This window comes from Syngnathus acus, chromosome 17, assembly GCF_901709675.1.
Source record: "Syngnathus acus chromosome 17, fSynAcu1.2, whole genome shotgun sequence".
Taxonomy (NCBI): domain Eukaryota; kingdom Metazoa; phylum Chordata; class Actinopteri; order Syngnathiformes; family Syngnathidae; genus Syngnathus; species Syngnathus acus.
Window position 1 is genome coordinate 4,675,524 of NC_051102.1, and position 21,601 is coordinate 4,697,124.

The 21,601-nt window shown below is 45.2% G+C and overlaps 1 protein-coding gene across 6 annotated transcripts in view; it reads left to right on the forward strand.

The window, feature by feature from the left end:
- Positions 1 to 21,601, forward strand: part of cadm3 (cell adhesion molecule 3) — a 46,402-nt gene that overhangs the window by 12,412 nt on the left and 12,389 nt on the right. For all 6 annotated transcript variants that reach the window (XM_037276122.1, XM_037276121.1, XM_037276124.1 and 3 more), the window contains exons 3-4: positions 13,415 to 13,564; positions 20,561 to 20,713. In XM_037276122.1, coding sequence (XP_037132017.1) covers positions 13,415 to 13,564; positions 20,561 to 20,713 — 303 coding nt within the window. The remainder of the gene's footprint in view (positions 1 to 13,414; positions 13,565 to 20,560; positions 20,714 to 21,601) is intronic.

Here is a 21,601-nt window from a genome sequence, read left to right on the forward strand (position 1 = left end):
GAAATTGTTCCAAAACACGTGCACATTCAACAATACTTTTTTTTTCACCTTTTGCAACTTGAGCTTAATGGAAGAAGTCTTTGTTTTTACCAAACCATCCACAGTTGGTCTCTGTTTTTTTTTTTTTTTGTCAGGCATCAAAAGCAGTGTTCCGTAGCACAAATTTACAGCCGGCCAGCCGTCATCGCTCGGGTGCTTCCCAATCTCGGCGTCCCACATGCCGCGCTGCCATTAAACGCCGCGGCGTATTATTCAAATGCCCTTTGCATTCATACACTAGCTGGCATTTAGTGTCGGCCATCATTTACGCCGCCGCTATAATTGGTTGAAGCTTGTGCACGTGCCCTGTGTAAAGCAGAGGCGGGGAGGGGCTGTTGCATTATGGGAGGCGGGAGGATCATTAGACGCGATAGCCATGTACTTTTCAAGTGGAAAAGGTCGTCTTTTATGAGGCCTTCTTGAAAGGCGACGAGAATGATGATGCCTGGCTTCTTGCGTGAAAAGGGGCCGGCCGTAAACCGTAAAGGGGCGAGGGAAGGCCTAATGGGGGAAGGGCTTGCTTGAAGTCCTGGTTTGGCTGAGGTTGAATGTCAGCCATCCATACGCTTGTGATGTGTCCTCACTACATTTACTGGGGCACATTGCGGCCTTCCATTTGCGCGATAACAGCTGTGAGGACTGGAAATTGCCTTCCAGCTTCACCAAAACACTCATCATTTCACTGTTTCTAAAAATGTTGAAAATGATTATTGTCCAGCTCAAGTGCATTTATGTCATTGTTATGTCAGAGGAATGTTTTTTGTTTGTTTTTTTAAAGATGATACCAGTGTGAGTATTCAATTCTTGTGTAGTCACCAAAGTGCAGATACTATCAGGACTTTTTTATATGAGGGGAAAAAAATAAGCATTTTAAAGAAAGCCCTTCTAGTATGGGCTCAGCCATCCCTCAGTTTGTCATTCGTACATTTTCCCCAATATTTCCTACTCCTTGGCACCTTTTTTGCTGTCCTTCCATTTTGTTCTTCTCTTGCTTCCGATCTTTGTTTTTCAGCCCATACTTGAGTCTCATTAAGATCTTTTTCTCTCAAGGCGTACAAACACACATTCGCCCCCCCCCCCCCCCCCTTTGGTAGTCCCCGGTTACCAACCTTTTCCTCCTCGTTTCCCACTTGTTTTTCCCCCAGTTTATTATCTTCCATTCTCTTGTTTTGTTGCTCAGCCCAGCGCGTACTTGAGTGTCATTAAGACTTTTTTTTTTCCTAACCGACAATGGCGGCGAATGCCAACGGCTGCAGCAGCAGTGCCATTGTTTTGTTCCTGATTGCCTTTTTTTTCCCCCCCATCTTCTTCTCCGAGTGCGAAGCGTTATAAAGCGCTTCGCTCCAGTGGCTGTCGCCTCACCACAATAGCATCGCAGCCTCCAATTTGTGTCAACGCAGGTTTTTCTGAAACTGAATCTGCATTTTGGATGGTACTACTATTTTATTGGAATGCTCAATTGTCTTTAAAGTTTGACAAAAAAAAAAAAAAAAACGGTCGAGTCATTAAAGACGAGATTATCTTGGATGGATGAATGCTATTTGCATTTATTTCATTAGAGAAAGATGGTTTGATATATAAATTGGTAGGCAGAAGATCCAGTTGTTATCTCAAGGCGCCACTGTGTTGAATCCACTCGGCTCCTCCGATGGTGATGATGATGATGACGACGATCATGGCAATGATTTGTCGATACATAGCGGGTGATAATTGGATGGCCTTTGTGTAAAAGCGCAGATGCGATGGCACTACCGAGCTCAGCCCCCTTTTTGAGGCGCGACGACTATTAGCGGCTCTGCTGTATGTTTGATGAGCGCCTCGCGTAGAACACGTGACGATAGTGACACACTTCAACTTCCTCCAGGCTAAAACTCTTCCTGATGGAAGCCCAGAGTCACAGTTTACCCCGCCTCCACTCTGTGATGAATATTTAAAGAGTTGTGCGGTTTGTGTATCAGCTCCGTCGTGATGTCTTCACGGGCACTAAAAAGAACCGGGACGTTTGGTGTTGTCGGCTCCGGAAGCTCTCGGGTTTGATCCGCGCTTGTCGAAAAGGATCAGCCAGGTTTTGCGGCGCTTGTTTTTATTCCGACCTCGTTTCCTTCTGTGTTTCGCCGGCCTCGGCCCGTAAGGATAACAAAGTCGGGTTTGAAGACTGGGTTAGCCTTTCAAAGCTGAGGTTAGCGTTTCAAATTTGGCTTTCAAATGACTGTTTCAAACCAGGGATCATGTTTCATGTCCTTAGGGCGGGTGTTCAAGACTCGGCTAGGATTTCATGTTATGGTTTCAAATTACCGGTTCAAGTTACGGTTTAAAAGGGATATGGGGTTAGTTTTCAAGATTGGGTTAGGGTTTGAAGTGGTCCGGTCCGGTGTGATGTTGTTGTCTAAAAGGCCGAGGGACATTTTGCGTATGTTTATCTTTTGTGCTTGTTTCGGAAACGACAATCGGGTTTGTGCCGGCGAGGGCGCCCCCCGCTGGAACGATAATGCATTAACATTTCCTCCAAAAACAACAAGGTGGGCTTTGAAATGATTGACGCGCCACGTTCCAAACGTTCAATATCAAATCAAGCGCACCCGCGTTGTCACCTGGGAAATCAATGAGCCTTTCCAGCGGCCGTCTGTCCAATTTATTTTATTTTATTGATTGATTAGCTCACACGGTCACCCCAAAATATGCTTAAGACTGGCAAGGATCTTTGAGGTGGCTGCCTTAAGTGCCGATGGACTGGCAAATTATTTCTAGTGAACGTCTGGGGCTTAAAATTTGGTTTTCAAGATAGGGTTAGCGTCTCAAATGATAATTTTTGTCGGATTTCAAACCAGAATTATGGCTTGAAAGTAGGCTTTGGAGCAAGGATGAATGTTTTTTAAGCCAATGTTGCGGTTTATTGAAAGCCGAAAGACCTGATAGATGACACAAAGCTTTATTTGTCCTGACAAATGATAAAGGCAAGCGGAGGACGACACATCCTCCTTGACCTCGCGTCTTCATTTCCGTGCTGAACGTGGAGTACGGCGGCGCTTGAGGATGCGGCATTAAGGCGCTTAAGAGGCTCATTCAATTAGCGTCGGGTCAAAGCCCAAGACTGACCTGCTTCAAAGTCACAACAAAGACGCTCGCTGCCTGACTTTAGCCGTTCGCCGTCCTTGACGCCCGCCCGCCCGTGTCATATCGACAGTTGTTTTGAATTTGAATCAAAACGCAGAGTTGTGAATTAAGAAAACGTGAAAAATAAAAATTACCGTGATTGGAAATTGTCTATGATTGACAGAGAAACATGCATGTTTGCTGCACTCAAGACGTCCAACTCTCTTTGATGTACACAGAAACAGTCATACTTGTGTGAGGACTTGAAGTTCGCTTTGACCTTAAATCTTAGGAGGCTAATTCACAAAGTGCCAGGTCAAAGGTCAGGTTCAAACCTGCCCCCCTCCCTCACCTTATCCTGTCGTCACTCCTTGACATTGTTGTCGTGTCGTTGACTGCGACTCATGAGAAAATCTGCGCGTGGTTATTCCTTGACACTGTAAATCTCGTCATTCTTTGTGGCACTGGCAGATTAGCTGGTAGCGCCAGGATGCACTGGAGTGACGGCTGTGTATTCCCCAGACAAAAGATGGCTGACAGGACGGGGTGGCTGAGGGGAGGACGTGATGTCGCTTTCGTGCCGAAAGTGACGGCGGCCATTTTCCTGTCAAGCGCTCATCTCCTTGACGCACCGTTTGGTTTTGGAGTAGACTTGGTTATGGAACACAAGTAAATTATTCACAGCTTGGGTTAGGCTTTCAAATGAGGCTTTCAAACTAGACTTAGGTTTTACAATGAAGCTTTTAAGTCAGTGCCTGGGTTAGGGCTTCAAGTTAACTTTGTGTTTGTTGTTTAGAGCCTCATTCTCATGTCGCACATTAAGCCTTGACACATAATATGAAATATTCATAACAGTAATTTTGTGTTGGAAGGGCCGTTCGCTGGCCACACGGGCTAAATAAATGCCCCATTTATTATTCATAAATACTCAACAATTAGCTCCTTAATGCGCAAGCAACCTGAATGAGTCATTCGAGTGCACAAAATAGACACGTGACGCTCGAAGTGGCAAGGAACGGCGCCACAAATGTGACACACATCAGGACGGAAACGGCACGGTTCCTTCAGCCTTACATGCACGCGGCGGCTGCTGAAGAGTCAAATCGCCTTTGGTGTTTGACAAAATGCGGAAAATGTGCAATAGGTCATGACATGCTCAACCGTCTTTGATGTTTTCCCCAAAACACTTGGAGGGCTCGTTGAAAAATAACAAATATGCTAAACTACCTTTGATGTTTGCGTGGCTGAAATTTTTTTAGATGTTTCCCAAACATGTTGACTTTACCGATGATTTGTGTAAATGTCAACGTTAGGTCTTTTTAACGCTCTAAAAACCAACATTGATTTGATTTACAAAAAACACGGACGTTAGGTTTGTTCAAGACTAAGCAGTCTTTGACGTTGACTTATTTGCTCTGTTTATTCGCTTTGTTAATTGAGCCAACTGCCTATGTTGTTCACAAAAATATGGACGTACGGTTAGTTGGGGGCATCTTTATTCAGCATCTTCTCAATGTCGTCCGGTCCAAGCTAAAGTTTTAAAAATGTGCCAAACATTGCGGTGAGACGTGTTTTATTCATGGACCTCCGCTCTCGTCAACAAAATTGGGCTTCATGTTCCTTTCTCACCGTTGTTCCCTTTTGTTACGCCACACGTTTCTAATTTGAGGGAGAGCCGCATCGAGTTGGAAAAAGGCGCGTCGCTTCTGGCACTTTGGCAGGATTCTTAAGAAAATGTAAACAGCGGCGTTTGGACAAGTAATTACCTGAAACAAATGACGCTATTAGCTCTGAGATTTACTAGGTAGTTTTTTTTTAGCATGGTTAGTGAGTCAGAATGTTTGGGGAGGGGGGGGCGCAAAAAAAGTTTGTTATTGTACAAAGTAACATTGTTGCATAGTTGTGGAGATGCTCTAAATAGTGGGTTTCAACATAGGATTTTGGAGTCAATCACCGATCAGTGAGTTAAAAAAAAAAACGATAACAAATCACTCATCCGATCAGGAGATCTCTCCAATCAACAACTTGTACAGTCACGCGCCGCCATTTGCGAGGGGCTAAGGACCGGGTTTCGAGATATGGTGTCAAACCACGGTTGGTTTTTTAAAGTAGGATTTCAAGTTAGCCTTTCAAAGTAGGGTTTTGAGCTGGGCTTCTGGTTTTCCCCTATTTTGGTGAAATAGTAGCGAATAAATTGCCACTGAAAATTGATACGGACACTGTATGTGCTCAATGCGTTTGCCTTGGTCCAACAAGGTGCATTTTGCCACGGTTCTTTCCAATAAATTGCAGTCCAGTTTTATTTACCATGGGCGAGCTATCAATAAAGCCAGTGAGGACCATTGTAAAGCAGCCGCTGCTTTGTTTATGTGTCACGTTGGGAAAGGCGGCGGCGGCGGGAGATTAATTAGCTCATTAGCCACGGCCGCTAGCGGCACGTCATGTGATACAGTAACAGTCAGTTAGCCGCTGATGCTAAGGACCGGCAAAAGTAACATTCCACAGGAAAGCTGAAGATCCTCATTGTCTTTGATGTTGGGGAAACGGCGTCTTGGATGTTTTCAAAGCATTTTCGCTCCATTCATTCTCCAAATGACTGTCATTCAACACTCACAGTTGTCTTTCGTGTTTACAAAAATACATATGTTAGCCTTCTTGATAACTCCCGTGTCTTTTTTCTTTACGCTTTTGTTAAAGACACTGAACTTTCCAAAACGTCTTTGATGTTTGGGAATGCATAAATTAATCCATCGAACACTTGATCTTGCATTTGATGTTCACGATTACGTCAAGTCAACCGACGACTAATTGGGGATTATTCTACGGTTTTACGCAAACTATCGAAGAGGCGAAACGGTCTTTGATGTTGACATGTACGCGAGGTTCAGTGACAGCAAAGCAGCAGCGGGATATTAATTAGATCATTAGTGACAGCCGTTTCACACAAGTCATGTGATACAGGACGCTTCAATGGCGTCAATTTGCCACATCTTTGAGCTGAGCTGGCAGGTTGGCTGGCGCTCGCTCACCTGCTACCTGCTTAGACGCTCGTCCTTTCAATCGGCTATTTGATGGTCACCTTTCCAGGGGTCCTTTCAAGATAATCACTTGAAGCAGATTGCTACCACCATGTGCACCAGACAAATGGGCAATGTGAAATTGTAAAGAATTTTGGTTTTTGGCCCGAGGTGTGCAAAACTATTTTGGTAAGAAGCGGTGTGTTTCATGAGTCACTATCAAATCAGGTCTCCAGCAATAACTCAACTCATGCCTTATTGCAAACTTCCCTCCCTGAAGGCAGTTTCACTTAAGAACATGAAAGTCGCTTGGCAAGTGTAACGCGAGTACAGCCAAAAAAAAAAATCTCCAACCTGAAAAGACATGGAAAGTCTGCCATTTTTTGACGACTTCCCGTAAAACAGAACCACAGTAATATCTCCGTTCATCAATAATGCCCCTGAAGTCAGTTTGAAGTGTTTCATGTGTAAAACCACAAAAAAGCAGTCATACCCCAAAATACTGTACTGTACAACTGTAGTAATATCTCTGTTCATGAATGATTTGAAATTCAGTCCACGAAGCCTCCATGAAATTTGGTAGGCAAATGTGAAAAGGCACAGAAAGTCGGCCATTTCCTTCCTTGAGATGTGATCTGATGCTACCAAATTGGAAGCACGTACATGACACGCAAATGTGCAACGCTTAATTAAAAAAGGCTCCTCTTGTTGTCATCTACCTTCAGATTCCAAGTCATTTTCTCTTGTTGTCCACCTGGCGTCCACTCCCTTCTTTTGTTCTTGTCTTTTATTGGCATCTTCCTCCTCCTCCTCCTCGAGCTGTTTTAGCATACACTCTGCAGGGAGTGCTCCTGTGATGCCAATTATATTGACTGGAGAAAAAAAAAAGAGCGTGGGGAGGGGGGTCGCGATTGATGGTCAGGATTGGAAAACGCGCGCGTGCGTACACACGCTATCAGCGCGGCTGATGATAGAGCCAACCAACGGAAGGCAACGGAGGCCGAGCGCGAGGGAAGGGAGGAGGTTGATGGAAGAGGGACGAGAAGAGGATGGAGAGAAATTGGAGGCGAGCGAATCTGTCGGGGAGTTGTTATAGTCTCCCGTTGGCCCACCTGAGGGAATTCAGCCACTGCAGACAAGGAGGAGGAGGAGGAAGAGGTAGTGAGATGAAGACGGCAGCCAGATAAAGATGGCCGAGCTAGGATGTAGCGTAAAGGGAGCTTTGACAGCCTGTCCATTAAGTGGTAGGTCAAGTTCTAGCACAATGCTTTGTTTTCTGGACATTTGGAAGCAACGCTGCGTTGTTGTTGTTTGAGGAAAAGTTCACATTTCCCATCACACCTGAAGGCAGCGCAAGACTTGACTTCCTTGATAGACATTCCTGTCCACAGCTGCACCACAAATGGTCTCTATGATTCATTTCATTTTGCTTTTTTTTTTTCCCCCTTTCCTTCTTCAAAACTATTCACCCTTGCTTGAAGCTAATGTGTCACGGTCTCAGGCCTTTGACTGAACGCCAGTAATCGGTCAAGGCATCTCGGGGCGTTTTATTGGAACAAAATGGCTTCTTTGCTTCTTTTATCACGCTCTAAGTGACTTTTCCCCCCCCCTCCCCGCCCACAGACAAGAAGTACATTTCCACCCAGACGGCGAATATATTAGATAGCACGCGGTGGGATAAAACGCTGCCATGATTGATGATTAGCCGCCGTTTTTTCTTTGGTAATTAACTTAGATTCATAACATCATTTACATGCATTACATCCCCGCTTACAAGTTGCGTGTGCGCTCGGCGATCCGCCGCAGCTATTTGTCTTCATTTCAGTTCTTAGCCTCTATTTTTGTCCACAAAACAGCCATCTTGCGACGGGTCTGGTGCGTTCTATGTTCGATTAGCTAGCTGGTTAGCAGCAAGATTTGACCAAATGTTTGTGAACAAATGACTCCCATTTGGTCATTTTGGGACCAGCCAAGCACATTTAAATATGCAAAGTGCACCTTGTCACTTGTGATCCAAAATATTGACACACATTTTGTGAGCAAAAGGACTGTTTGTGAGGTTGTCCACACAAAGGATGTGGGTCTAGCTACTTTAGCCGAGCTAGCTAGAAAGCAGCTGGTATATTGATCAACACTTTGTGAACAAAACAACTATAATTTGGATCTTCAGAGTCCAATGTGGTGCATTTGAGTTATTTAATTTGAAAAGCTACATTAGCTTAGCCAGTTAATGGGTTGTGGACAAATGGTGTTTTATTCGCTAGCTATCTCACGTATGCTTCTCACTCATTGACAAAAGGTGGATTGTTTTTTAATCTGTGTGATATGTTACGTTAATTCTTGATAGGTGCTCTCCCGAATGTTAATGACCACATTTTTGTGAACAAATGACTTTAATCTGGGACTTTTGTGACCTTTTGAGTCCATCTGTTTTGTTTTTTTTTACTCCGAGTGCCGAGTAAAGTTGTAAACTGCTACATTGTGTTGTTAATAAATTAAGAAGTGTATTACACACACACACACACACACGCACACACACGTTGTGTAGCTGTTGCTGAGACTGGTCGTTCTTTATTTGAAGACAAGCCTCCTCTTTGTCTTGTCGCTGTCTTTTGGCAAGGACACGCAGTGTTTTGCAAAGTGTTTGTGTGTGTGCGTGTGTGTTCTTGGGATCCCCTCAGACACTCTTTCACACACGCACACAGACACACACGCAAAGCTTTGTGTAGAAAGTGGTCAAAAGTTTGATTGAGTCGAGTGCATCGAATCTTTTCCCCCTCATCCTGTTGAATGCTTTCCCCCTCCCGAGACCGTGTGTGTGAGTGTGAGTGTGTGAGTGTGAGTGTAATGTGTGTGTGGAGGAATTTGCACGCCTCGTAATGGGTAATGAAGGCAACCTTTCAGACGTGGTTTGTCACTCTGAATCACAACACTGGAGATCAATGTAGTTCTGGCGGGAGAAGATAAAGACGACAAGTAGGGGGTGAGTCACTGCAAAGGGAGGGTCGGGGCATATTTGGTGGGGGAGCAACAATGGCCGGTGGAGACGGCCCGAACAATAGCGGTCGGCGGTTTGTCGGCGTCAACAGACACGGCCGTGGCGTGGACTAATTGACCACTGAGGGTGTTTTTCTGTGCCACTTACGCCGTCATGGCCGCCAGCGGTGGTTGGGTGACGCGGTCCTGTGACCCAACTTGGTGATCCACGCGGTCACTAACCGGGCAATAACGAGGACAAGAAGCCTTGATTGACTCTACCGGGATTACACTTCTGCCAAGTTTAAGTGATTAAAACAATCGGCAGGTATTTGAAACAAGGCTTCAAAGTCGTGAAAAACCAAGCAACGGAACGTCTAATTCTCATTCTTGATACTTTGGCTATTTTGACACAGAACTGTTATCAAGTCACCGAGCGACTGGTTTCAACTCGTGTTTCTTTTGAAACAAGTCACCCTGATTTAATGCCGTGACGCTAATGGATGCTAACAGCCTAGCGCTGTCATGTAGATTTGAGTCGTTTGGATGCGCGCCATTGGCGAATAAATCACACGTAGGGCACTTTAGCAGCTAAACACTTAACATCCCCGCTCATGCATATACGTATTTATATTAAGACAGTAAGAAAATAAATAAATAACTATATGCATGATAAAGCGAGAGTCCTTCGGGAAGCTTCCGTTGCCGCTTCGGTGATTGTCGTTAAAAGAAGGGTAAAAAAAAGCCAGACTTTGCGTAATTGACTGCTCATTTCTTTAAGTGGCCTATTGGCAGGGCAGCCCTGAGCATTTGCCAGCGCATTAAAGATTTCACTCGCTTTATCTTAACTCTGTGTGGACGTGAACGCGGTAGTATATGACTCAATTAGGCTATTGTTGTCATCGAGTCTTGTAATTTACGATACACGGCGGTACCTTGAATGCCCCACCAGACGGGAAAGCTACAATTTGGAGGAAAAACAACATGCATGACATAGCCCACAACTAGGTGGCTGATATGGAGGCCTAAATGGAGTTTTGGTTTGAGCAACATTTTGTAGTATGCTATGTTGGCATAGCCGTGGACTTGACTGACGTGGACCTGTTTTTACTTTGACCCCCGACAAAATGGAAGTTCTAATTAGAACAATGTTGATGTCTAGCATGCTAACATCGAATGTGCTAGCAACCCAATGGGAATTGCTACAAATGCTAACATGGCTAACACACTTTATGGCAGGATAGCAATCTGAGTCCAGAAAAGCGCTCAGGCAGATCAATAAAGACTTGAGATCTTGCCCTGCCATCTGATACTTTTTCTAATGCGAATGGCTGAAATGCTAACACGCAAACAGCTTTTCCCTAAGGTCAATTACGGTCGTTTGTTGCGCAAGAGCCTGAAAGTGACCGCGACCGGACTCTCTCTCACAATTCCGGGGAGCGGTCGCTGACTTCCTAGCAGGCCGAACGTTGCGGCGGGCCACAATATGGACTTGAAATTTCATTGCTGGAAGTCAGCTAGTGCGCTTCACATTCCTCTCTCGTGGGGTGCAGCATTTGTGGCGCCCCGGATTTAGTGCCCTAAAGGATGGATGGGATGGTAAGGAGGTTTAGTGGTGGTGCTGCTGAGGTTGGGGGGGGTTGTTCTCTTGTTTGTCTCTTGTTTGGCCTGCTTGATAATCCGGCTTTGTGCGGCGTGAGGACGGCACACAAAGTGTCAATGTTCAGCAAGGGATCGCTGGGCTAACACTCGTAGACAATCTGAGAACTGAGAAAAGGGTAAAGTTAATTACAGGAAGCCTCAAGAAACAGCTTGTGTTTGGATTGTTGTTTGTTAGTTGATTGGTTAAGGACTTGCCCGCTTGCTTGGGTAGATTGACACTGACAGGCTGCAGTTAGTTAGTTAGTTAGTTAGTTAGTTAGTTAGTTAGTTAGTTAGTTAGTTAGTTAGTTAGTTAGTTATTTATTATTATTATTATTTTTTTATGTTTTGTTTTGTTAAGAAATGTACACAAAATGGCAGCCCCTGCAAGACTGAGCCTGGCAGTTTTTGTATTGCGCAATTCTAGTTTGCAGATTGTTTGGCCTTGCCAGAGTTCTTGGCACAAGAATGACATTGGTTGGGTTTTTTTTTTTTTTTGGCTTATCAGCTTGCTCTTATGAGCCTGAGGTCCATATAGTATATCTATATTTTTTTTCCCCTGTGCTTCTTGTGTCTCCTTTGACTTTGGGCATTTTTCAGCACGCCTCTCTTGCCGTCACCCTGTCATGCCGCCTCATTGCCGTCATCCATCCATACGTGCTTATGTCTCCTGTGTCCTTCCTTCGCCATCTTCTCATTTTCCAACTCTTATTCTTTGATTTTTGTCAGCGGCCGCGCCTCCCCCCGTCCCCTAGCCGAGCCCCCCCCTCCCTTTTTCTCCCAGCATGCTCTCCTTCTCTTGTTTTCATGATGGCGGGGGCGCGACTCCAGGGGTGTTGTCTCAGCTAACTGTGCTTGACAGGCAGGACTGGTTTTGTGGGTCCCCTTCTTCTAAAGTAGGGCTGGGCTGGGGTGGGGGGGTGAAACAGGGGCCGTCTAGATTGTTTGTGCAAAGAGCACAGGTGGGGGTGGTGGGTTTAGTTTATTTCATTTCATATTGTTTATTTATACTACTTAAATATTTTCCTTTCTGATTCTTTTTTCTGACTTTCCATGTACTGTCATCTTTTTGTTTCTATATATTATTGTATAAACTAAGGTTTAGGTGGCCACTTATGTTTGTGACTTTGAATCATGTGTTATTTATGTGTTTGTATTCATATTATTTTTGTGTACATGAAAAAAGTCAACTGAAAAATCGTGCCGATGACGCTCGTGACATCAGCATAGCTTACGCTGTCCCCTCGTACTGATATGTAAATTGAGGCGCCATCCCAGAGAGGAGCAACATAAGGACGTATGGGGGGGGGGGGTCTTTTGGAGGCCAGAGGTGGTCTGGAGGACACGCACGCACGCACGCACGCACGTACACACACACACACACACACACACACACACACACACACACACACACACACACACACACACACACACACACACGTAGGCTTATTTAGGGGCTGGCCATAGTTGGAAACAGATGGGCGTAGTTTGGAGGGACAATGTGTGTGTGCGTGTGGGTATTTGTAGTTGTGTATGTATATACTTTGTGTGTGTGTGTGTGTGTGTGTGTGTGTGCGTGCATGCGTGAGAATCTCATTTTGTCTGCCAAGAACACCAGTATGTGTTTTTTCTACCTTTGCACACACATTTGTGGCCTGCCTCATACCTTTACATACGTGTGACTATATGCTTGTGTGCATGCGTGCGTGTAATGTCCCATCACGCGCACACCATATCAAACACATCAAACTGAATCCCGCTGGGTGTCTCCTTCATACTATACCTCTACCATCATCATCGTCGTCATCATCGGCCTGACACACACGGGCGCGCAGGCGCACACACTTCAATGCAGATAAGAAAAAGGAGGCTCATAAATCAGCCAGATGCACCTCTACAGTGCCTGATAAATTTGTGGTGTAAAACAAACAGCCTGCATGCAAACTCAGACACATAATAAGTTGGGGGAGGGAACCCCTTAACAAACACACACACACACCACCCGCTCCCTCGCTATCGTCCAATCAGACGACTGGCTTGTACTGCGGCGTTATCGCCGAGGATGAGGAGTCTCAACAGGAGGTGAAGATCGAGGGAGCGTGTGAGGACGAGGGGGCAGATGGAGAGGGGGCAGATGGGGGAGGAAGACAAATGGAGAGAGAGAAAATGGCGGGAAATATGCAGGGACACTTTGGATCCCTCCAGTGTGCAGTGTCGGCCGTTGGTGTACCTAATGAAGTGGCCATGTTAAAGGGGCCGACCGGACCTCGGCCAAGGCCACGTAAAAATAGGTCGCACAAAGCCTGAGGAAGGGTTTTAAAGTAGAGGTTCAACACATGGTCAAGGTTTTCAATTGGGATTTGGATTTCCAGAGAGGGTCAAAGAGGTTCAAACGGGGATTAGGGTTTCAAGACAAGCTTAGCCTGTCTAATTAAGCATTTCAAGCCTAAATTCGAGTTTCAGGCCAAAGCTGGAGTTGGGCTTCAACCAGGATTTTAAGACAAGGTTTCAAGTCTGAGTTAGGGTTTTTAATTCGCTTTTTCAAACGAGAGTTTCAAGCCTGGGCCTGGGCCTGCCTGAGTTTATAACAAGTTTGAAGGCAAGGTTAGCGATCGCCACAGCCTGACGTCTTTCTGTGTCTCGTCCAGACGAGGACCCCCTGCAGCCCGTCACCTCGGACGAGACGGTTTCGGTGGGCGGAGCTGTCACACTGACCTGCCGGGTGGCCGAGAGCGACAACTCGTCACTGCAGTGGTCCAACACGGTGCAGCAGACGCTCTACTTTGGCGAGAAGAGAGGTAAGAGCTACCCAGTTGACATTTCCCTCCCAAATACTCCAGTCGCCTGCCGTGAGGTTGACCCCAGTTCCGTGAACCACTATATCATCAATGACACAACACTCACCTTTCCTGGGGAAAGTGATGTAAAGTTTTCCTAGCTAGCGCAGGGCAAACGTCTTTTGACGGCCAATGGCGAGGACCACACAAATGAGAAAATGAGCCTGGTCCCCGGCACCATGGCAAGGCAAAGCAAAGCCTCTCAAGGTCGCTCTCGGCTTTGAAGGCAGCCGACGAACGCAGCGGGAAACGAGGACTGCGTAGGAAGTTGGCCGTAATAGCGAGCGGGAGCGGCGGGGGAAGACCGCCAACAGATGTCTACGCTATCAGAATGCCGCCGCTGTCGTAAAAACCTTGTGATTAGCTTTCATGACGCTTAGTTTTGGGTTTGGAAATACTATGCTGTATTTCTTGTGCGCAAAATGATAACAAGGTCATTATTGTGTAAAAAAGAGCTCAGTCAAAGATATTTGAAACGATATTTGTTGGATGCTGGCCGGCCGGCTGGGTGGGTGATGCATAACTGAGGTTTTTGTCCGCCATATTTGAGTATTTGTCTGAATTGAAGTGGAAAATAATTTCAAGAACAAATAGTTTGACAGCACAGCGGCATGAGCTCCAATGCTCACCTCGCCACGTTGACACCTCCGACAAAATGACCAAACGAGGAACCGGGCGGCAAATGAAGAGTCGCGGGGACAGAGATAAATAACCCATGACAGGATGATGGATGTTATTTTTGCCTGTATTTCATTTTATTTTTTGAAGACGCGACTGCGCCACGTTGATGTCGCGAGAGCTAGCTTGACACGCCGAGCGTCGGTGATGGATGGCGTGCGTTCAAAACACAAAGACAAGGAGGCATCGGCCTCGATTGATCAAAATTGCCACGAGCAAACGAGCTCATAAATCAATCGTCTTACAGTATTGTGGCATTGAATGGGATTGTGAAGGAAAATTGATGCATACTTGATTTGGTGTCTCATTTGGATACATTTTGAATTAGAAAAATCTAGCTACTTTGATTGAGCAACACTTGAATCGTATGTTTCATTTGCATTCATTTCAAAGCCACAAACAGAGAAAAAATAATTCTGTCTTCTTTTCAAGCAAGCGCAGTCACCAAAAGTTGCACCGTCTCGTCCTTAATAAATGAAATGGAAATATTAATTGTTGCGGGACAGCGAGCCCCGTCGCATTATTAAATCCGATATGGGGATGACAAATAATCTTCCTTCTTTTTTTTTCCTCCCTTGAAAACACAAACGACGGACCCGGCGTAGCCAATTCTGATATATTTTAAGTCTTTAATTCTCCATCATTTATTTTAAGAGCCTTTTAAGGTCCCGCCGATCGCCTTGAGGGAATGCGTGGGAGCGCCGCCGTGCTGCTAATAGAAGAGATTAGCAAGGCTCGCAAACAGATGGTACTTTTTTTTTTTCTTCTTTCGTTCTCCCGTCCGACGTTAATGCCAAACTACGGGAAGACAACAAGACTGAAAAATTAACGAGATTCCAATCAAGCAAAAGAGTGCCCGGCCACTCTTTGTTTGTGGTGAGTCTGATAAGGAAAAAACAAACAAACGGAATTGTCGAGTGAAATATCAGGTAATGGCTTGACATTTTCTGTCTTTTATTAAAGCAACCACTGTTTGATTGAAGTGCAACGAGCAGGCGGTGTTTACCAAAAGGTAAATCATAATCATCTCTCTTGGCAACGGAAAATACGAATAACTTATCTTAAAAGTTGAACTCGTCACGATATTTACACGTAAGCATGCGTTTTCCATTTTCACAGATGGTGAGGTGATGAAAGAAAAAAAAACGCACACTCTCGAGAGATTTACAGTAAATAGGAACATTTCCACCCTTAAAAAAAAATGCTATTTTTACGCACCTCTTAATATTTTGCATCGTATTTAGCCAGAAGACAATAGCCTGCACGACTTTGAGTCGTCATGACAACAGAAGCTGTTTCCCCAATTAAACATCACCTCCAAGCTGTTTGGACAAATGCAGATGACTTGTTTGGAATGCAAAAGAAAAGTGGAAAGGTCACACGCCTCCACCGCCTCCCTCATGCAAATTCACTTGGGCCATGAGAACTTGAGCACCAATTGTGATAAAAAAAAGAACGCGTTGAGGGAATAAAAAACAAACCGTTGTCTTTACCACTTGAAAAACACATTTTTAAATCAAAACCCATTTTGGGATTGAGAAATCCTTGTTGCTGTTGCATCCCTCAACCATCACGAGTAGAGTCACAAAAAAATGGTCTGCCGTTTTGATTCCATTTTTGGGTCATTTTGGAAATTGCACCCAAATTGGGACCTTGGGACAGCATTGGGCTGTCTACACCAAAAATCCCAATTGCGTCCACAAAGGGTTTGTTGCTATCGGGGCCACTTCGAGCCGCCTTCTCTGTATGTATAGCACCGTTTACATTTTCATGCGCGACTTGTCGACAGGCATCGCAGGCAGCCTCCATGTGTCTGCCTCCGTTTAGCCAGCTAATGGCTCCCAAAGCGCCGCCACTGCCGATCTGGACGCGCTCACCTGGTGGGAGGCGAGTCAGCTTAAGTGCAGCCCGCTTGTAAATCACTCCATTAAGTAGACGCCTCCTCCGGTTGGCCCACTTACAGTACGAAGCATCCTTAAGTGAAACGTGTTGAAACTGAAGGATTGAGACAAATTTGGAAAGGGGGAAGGAAAGAATAAAAAAGACACGTATTGATCGACATTGCATCAGTTCTTCTGGCTCTCGGGAGAGTATATTAGCCGAGGCCGACGCGCCACTGGAAAAAAAGTGAAGAGACAAAAACACTTTGAAAGTGGATACATGAAGGACTTTTTCCGTATTTTGACTGCCGGAGCGCCAACGTGCTCTTCTGCTCGTGTCCTTAAAAATAACTCGGTGTGTAACGCCAGACGCCGAGAGACTTCAAAGTTACAAGAGCCAATTTATTTGGATTTTCTTTTTTTTTTCAGGTTACTAAATAAGCCAACAAATTTGTCACTACGGGATTCAGTAATTGGCCTTTCTTCGCCGGCGGCCCCGCTGAATGCAAAACAATCGATTTGGGCCTAACAACTTTGGTCGTTTTGGCTTTGAGATGCTCGCTGAGGCTGTTGTGAAAACGTACTGTATCATAGATGAAGAAAATGCTTGGTATTTCAAGCGTGTCGCTGATGATTTAAAAACTGGAAAACCCATCAAATCCAAGCGAAATGTAAAAAAAAAAAAAAAAAGAAAAATCCACCTTTCATCAATCATGCACACTTGCAAAGGTGATGAGCGTTTTCATTCCATCTGAAGGCATGCATTGAGGTGGCCAGGAGGATTAGGGAGGGGACAGAGGTGCGCGTTTAACACGTGTTTGATGAGCCGCGATCAATCGGCGGCGGCCTTTGATGAGAGTAGACGGTTTGACGGAGCAAAGCCGCCGGCCCCTGAACCGCCATCGGCTCGTAGCGAGACAGTTGTGGCGGCCTTCGTCGCCACATTTGCCAAAATTGCATTTCCATTTCTCAGCTCATCAAGTAGATCAAGAACAAATTGTTTTTTGGTCCCTTACAACAATAAAGATCTCAATTAGAGGCAGAAGAAAAAAATTGGCAGGTTTGCTGTGTGCAAATTTCACATATTTTCAACATGTTCAAAATTTGTTGCAAGAAAAAAACAAAACTATTAGCAAACATCTGGCTAAAGTTTTCAAACCTTTGTGACCTTTAGAAGCCCCGATGAGATTTATTTCTTCTTTGAATGTGGTGCATTGATTCAGTTCGGAAAAATCTCACGTGTGGCACAATTATTAGCACGCACAATTTTTTCGCGGGCCTTTTGCCAACAAAACATCTCATCTTCTGTAAAATGGCTTTTGCTCCCGCCGGCCGCTGAATTTCTGTGGTTTGCAGCATCAGCTAATAAATGAGTCAATATTTTGTAGCATTTCTGAGCCTCATTAAAAAAAGAAAGAAATGAAAGAAAAGGACACCTGGCAAAGTGTCTCTCTCGCATCTATTTGTCCAGATTTGAAGTGTGAAAATATTTGCCTTCCTCTTGCACTTCCTCCTGGCACACAGCAAACAACACTTGCCGCCAGAGCAAAAGGAATTATGGATGTGCTGAGCCCACACCAAACCTATATCTTTTTTTTTTTTACATCTTACATTATTTATGCTCCACGTTTGAAGTTGAAAGAGCATGGCAGAGATTGAGGGTTTACGTTTAGACCTCCCGATACGTCGTCCAATTTAGTAGGAAAAAAAAACCCAGAAATGGGATGTCAACGTGGGTCGAGGATGTTTCTGTTGGAAGGCCTTGAGTGTGCGCTCGCGCACTTTGTCTTATCCAGTAGCTGTTCAACTTGCTGCTCAGAGGTACTCGTGGGAAAAGTCTCCGTACTGATTGTGTGCGCCATTAAAAAAATAAAAAACTGTTCATTTTGGTAAAAGTAGTAACAGCAAGGAAGAAAATATAAGCGACAAAATCGCAGTGGGTGACAAATGTGTGCCATGTCAGGCGACCACAACTGATTTAAAAAGAGTGCAAAGTCCAGGGGCACTGAAAGTGCGCCGCTCATGAAGACAAATGTAGTGACCTTGCCCACTGATAAGGCGTCAAGATAGAGTAGTCTTGGATATAATAACTGTGCGTGCCAGTGAAACAAAGACAGACACTTCATATAAAAACGAGTCGACCAAAACTGAAATGAAGAAAAAATAGCGATGCTTTGTCTTTTTTTTTTTTTTTTTTGCATTTGTAGTATGAAAAAAAGGGAAAAAAAAACAACAGACAGTCTGTGACATTTTTAAATGTCAGTCGCACCGCAAAGAATTTCCCGTAGTAAATCTCTCGGAGCACCTTCTCAAAACTTATGAAAACTATGCGACCTTTTAACCAATAGCGTCAGAGGTTCAGGTTGGAGTTTCAAACCTGGCTTGGGGTTTTAAGTGCTTATAATGAAGCTGTAACTGTGACGTTTCTCTTCAGTCTAGCGCACTTTTGGGAATTAAGTGCGCGTTTGTTTTTCCCCCCAACAATTTCCGGCTGCTATGAGCCGTCAAAACGCAACGAGACGACAGTAGACGCAAACACGACAACAAAGTAGGACATGCTAGCAGATTAGCATGTTAGCCCTGCTGGATTAATTCCCTTTGGCGACATTGCCGCATGACAAGTGTGACGGCGCTTTGAAAACGACAACAACAAAACGACAAGGGAAAAAAAGCGGCGGAATATTTAAGGCACTGATCCCGACTTCTATTCCTTCTTCCACGTGTCACGCGGGCCCCTCTCAAGCGCTGCCGAGCTAACGCATCACCGCCGCCGAGCGCTAGCTGCCTGTCAAATCGGCGGCCGACTGCGCGTCAACAAACACGTTGTCACGGCGACGTCAAAGGGAGCTTTCATGTGGAAAGCCGACAACAACAACAACGACACTTCTGCCGCTCGCTCGCTGTTTTTTTTTCTTTCAAACCGGGAGGCCTGCGCATCCACAGCCTGCTGTTTCAGGGAGACACATGGGTACGGAGTCGGGAAGGGAGGGAGACAGAAAGAGAGATAGGAAGAACAGGGAGACGAGAAGACAGGCAGACCGGCATCGTTCCCACTATAGACAGCAAAGGTCATCCTCTATCGCTATCAAAGAATGGGCTTTCATCCAATTGCATCATCATCGTCTTCATCGTCATTTTCCTCATAATCTGAGGATTTCTCCTCTGTGACACGCCCACATGTGTCACTCTTCATCTTCATCCTCCTTCCTCATCATCCCTTTCTTGCCCCTTCGCTCACTTCCTCTTACATCATTTCCACACGCACACGTTAATTCCATATTCCTATTTCACCTCTGCCGCTCTCTCCCCCCACCACGCCCCCTTCATTTCCTTGCGCACCCCGCCTTTTGTTCATCCTCCCGCCCGTCTGTTTTGCGTCCCGTCTCCACGGGCCTTTTCATCTCCATTTTGTAAAGCTCGGCTCTCCCCTTTATTGCAGCAAATAACCAACAGCGGCGCACATAAAAGTAGTGCAATATTAATAACGTCACATCCAGCACAGAAGCCTTTTCAGAAAGTTTGCACCCCGACAGAGCAGGAGATATAGTTATTGTGTATTTATTGTATGAGTTGCTGCGTGTTCAATGTGGCGCGTGCACACCACACAATCCCTGAAACACTTAATACTACTGTAAATGTGAGAAACGCTCGCATCCGAACGGCAATTACATTCGGAGGACTAACCTCATGTAGCACCGGGGGGTTGTTGAAAATGTACGCAAAACCGGGTACAAACATTGTCGCTCATTTGCAAAGAAACAATTACATTGAAAGGCACTTATGCACCCTCGGGGGTGCGCACACCACAGCATGAGAATGCCTCGCATACAGCATGCGCTGAAAAATATAGCTCAAATTGACAATAGAAAAGACCAATAGAGCTCATGCACCCCGGGAAGGGGGGGGGGGATACATATACAGCAAAATGACTATCATGGGACAGTCATAAATACACACGAGCTTCATCGGGGGGTTCGCACGCAAGTTTGGGGATCCTTAAATAAATACATCACCAGCATAAAGTTCCTAAGCAATTAAGAAGGCAACTGCCGGCAGATAAGATTCCACTCACGCCCCACCTGGGGTGCGCACTCCGCTTTTGGGGAATTTACCGGCCGCAGTGTGAAAACAGTCGGACTCAGCGTAAATATGTATTCAAAACGCTCATTAGACGGGATGCCGCCCGACTTGGCTGATGTACAGGATGCGGTGCAAAACTCTGATGAGTGCGCATAAACCCCCACGCGTGCAAAGCAAAACGGAGAAAAGGAGGAAGGCGGCAATTAGAAGCAGGAGAAAAAATGCAGGCCAGCGGCGCCGCGACCGGCTTGAGCGTGAAATATTGATGAGGGTTGGCTGAATGATATCTAACCACAACGTGTTGTCGTGGTGGCTGCAGCGCTGCGAGACAACCGCATCCAGCTGCACCGCTCCACGCCCACCGAGCTGTCCATCATCATCTCTGAGGTGCAGCTGTCCGACGAGGGCGAGTACACCTGCTCCATCTTCACCATGCCTGTGCGCACCGCGCGCGCCACCGTCACCGTGCTGGGTAAGTTTTTGGTTTTTACGAGGTCAGAGGTTCATCTTTATTTAAATGAAAAAAAATTTCACTCAGTTTTCATTTCATTTTCTTTTTTTTTTTTTTTACATGTTTCATTACTGTTTTTTAAATATTTTCTTCAAGGAAAAAAAATATTTCAGCAACTATTCAATAGAAGGTACATTAAACACATTTTTAGAGTGAATTTAATTTTCGGATAATGATAAAGAAAGCTGCCATTTAAAAAAAAAAAAGATAGTTATTGTAATTTAACCCCCCAAAAAATCCATTAAAATCCATTAATTGGTGACCTTGAGAAAGTCGCCAGACGCCCGCCCACCCGTCAAAGGTGGCTCTGAACTGCGGCGAGGTATCGATCCGTTCAAAAGATAACACGTCAATATTTGACGTCGCGCGTTTGTCAAATGCAGTCTGTGCGTGCTCCGAAGCAGCATTGCGTACCAATGAGGCAATAGCGATCGTCCACGAGTGCATTAAAAATTAAAAAACGACGGGCTCACGAGCGAACGCACCAGCGCACCTTTCAAAACGATGTGCGATGGATGATGTGTCGCCACACTCCATCGTCCACACATCGTCGTTCTCGTGTGACACTTGACATTTTCTCAAGTGTTGATGCTTCTCACTGCTGTCAATTACATGCAAGCACCTCCCCCAAAAATGCACAATTACCGCAAGTGACAATGTACTTTTTTTCCCTTGGCTGACAGTTGGGAGTCTCCAGATGCTTCTTCTCGAACAAAAACAAGTATTTAATCAAGCACGACATATTTTTGTTCCCTTGAAAAATCGGACAAAAAAGGTTTTATTTTTTCCTTTTAGAATGTCTGCATTCTTCTTACTCAAATGAAATGCTTTATTCTGCTAACATTTTAC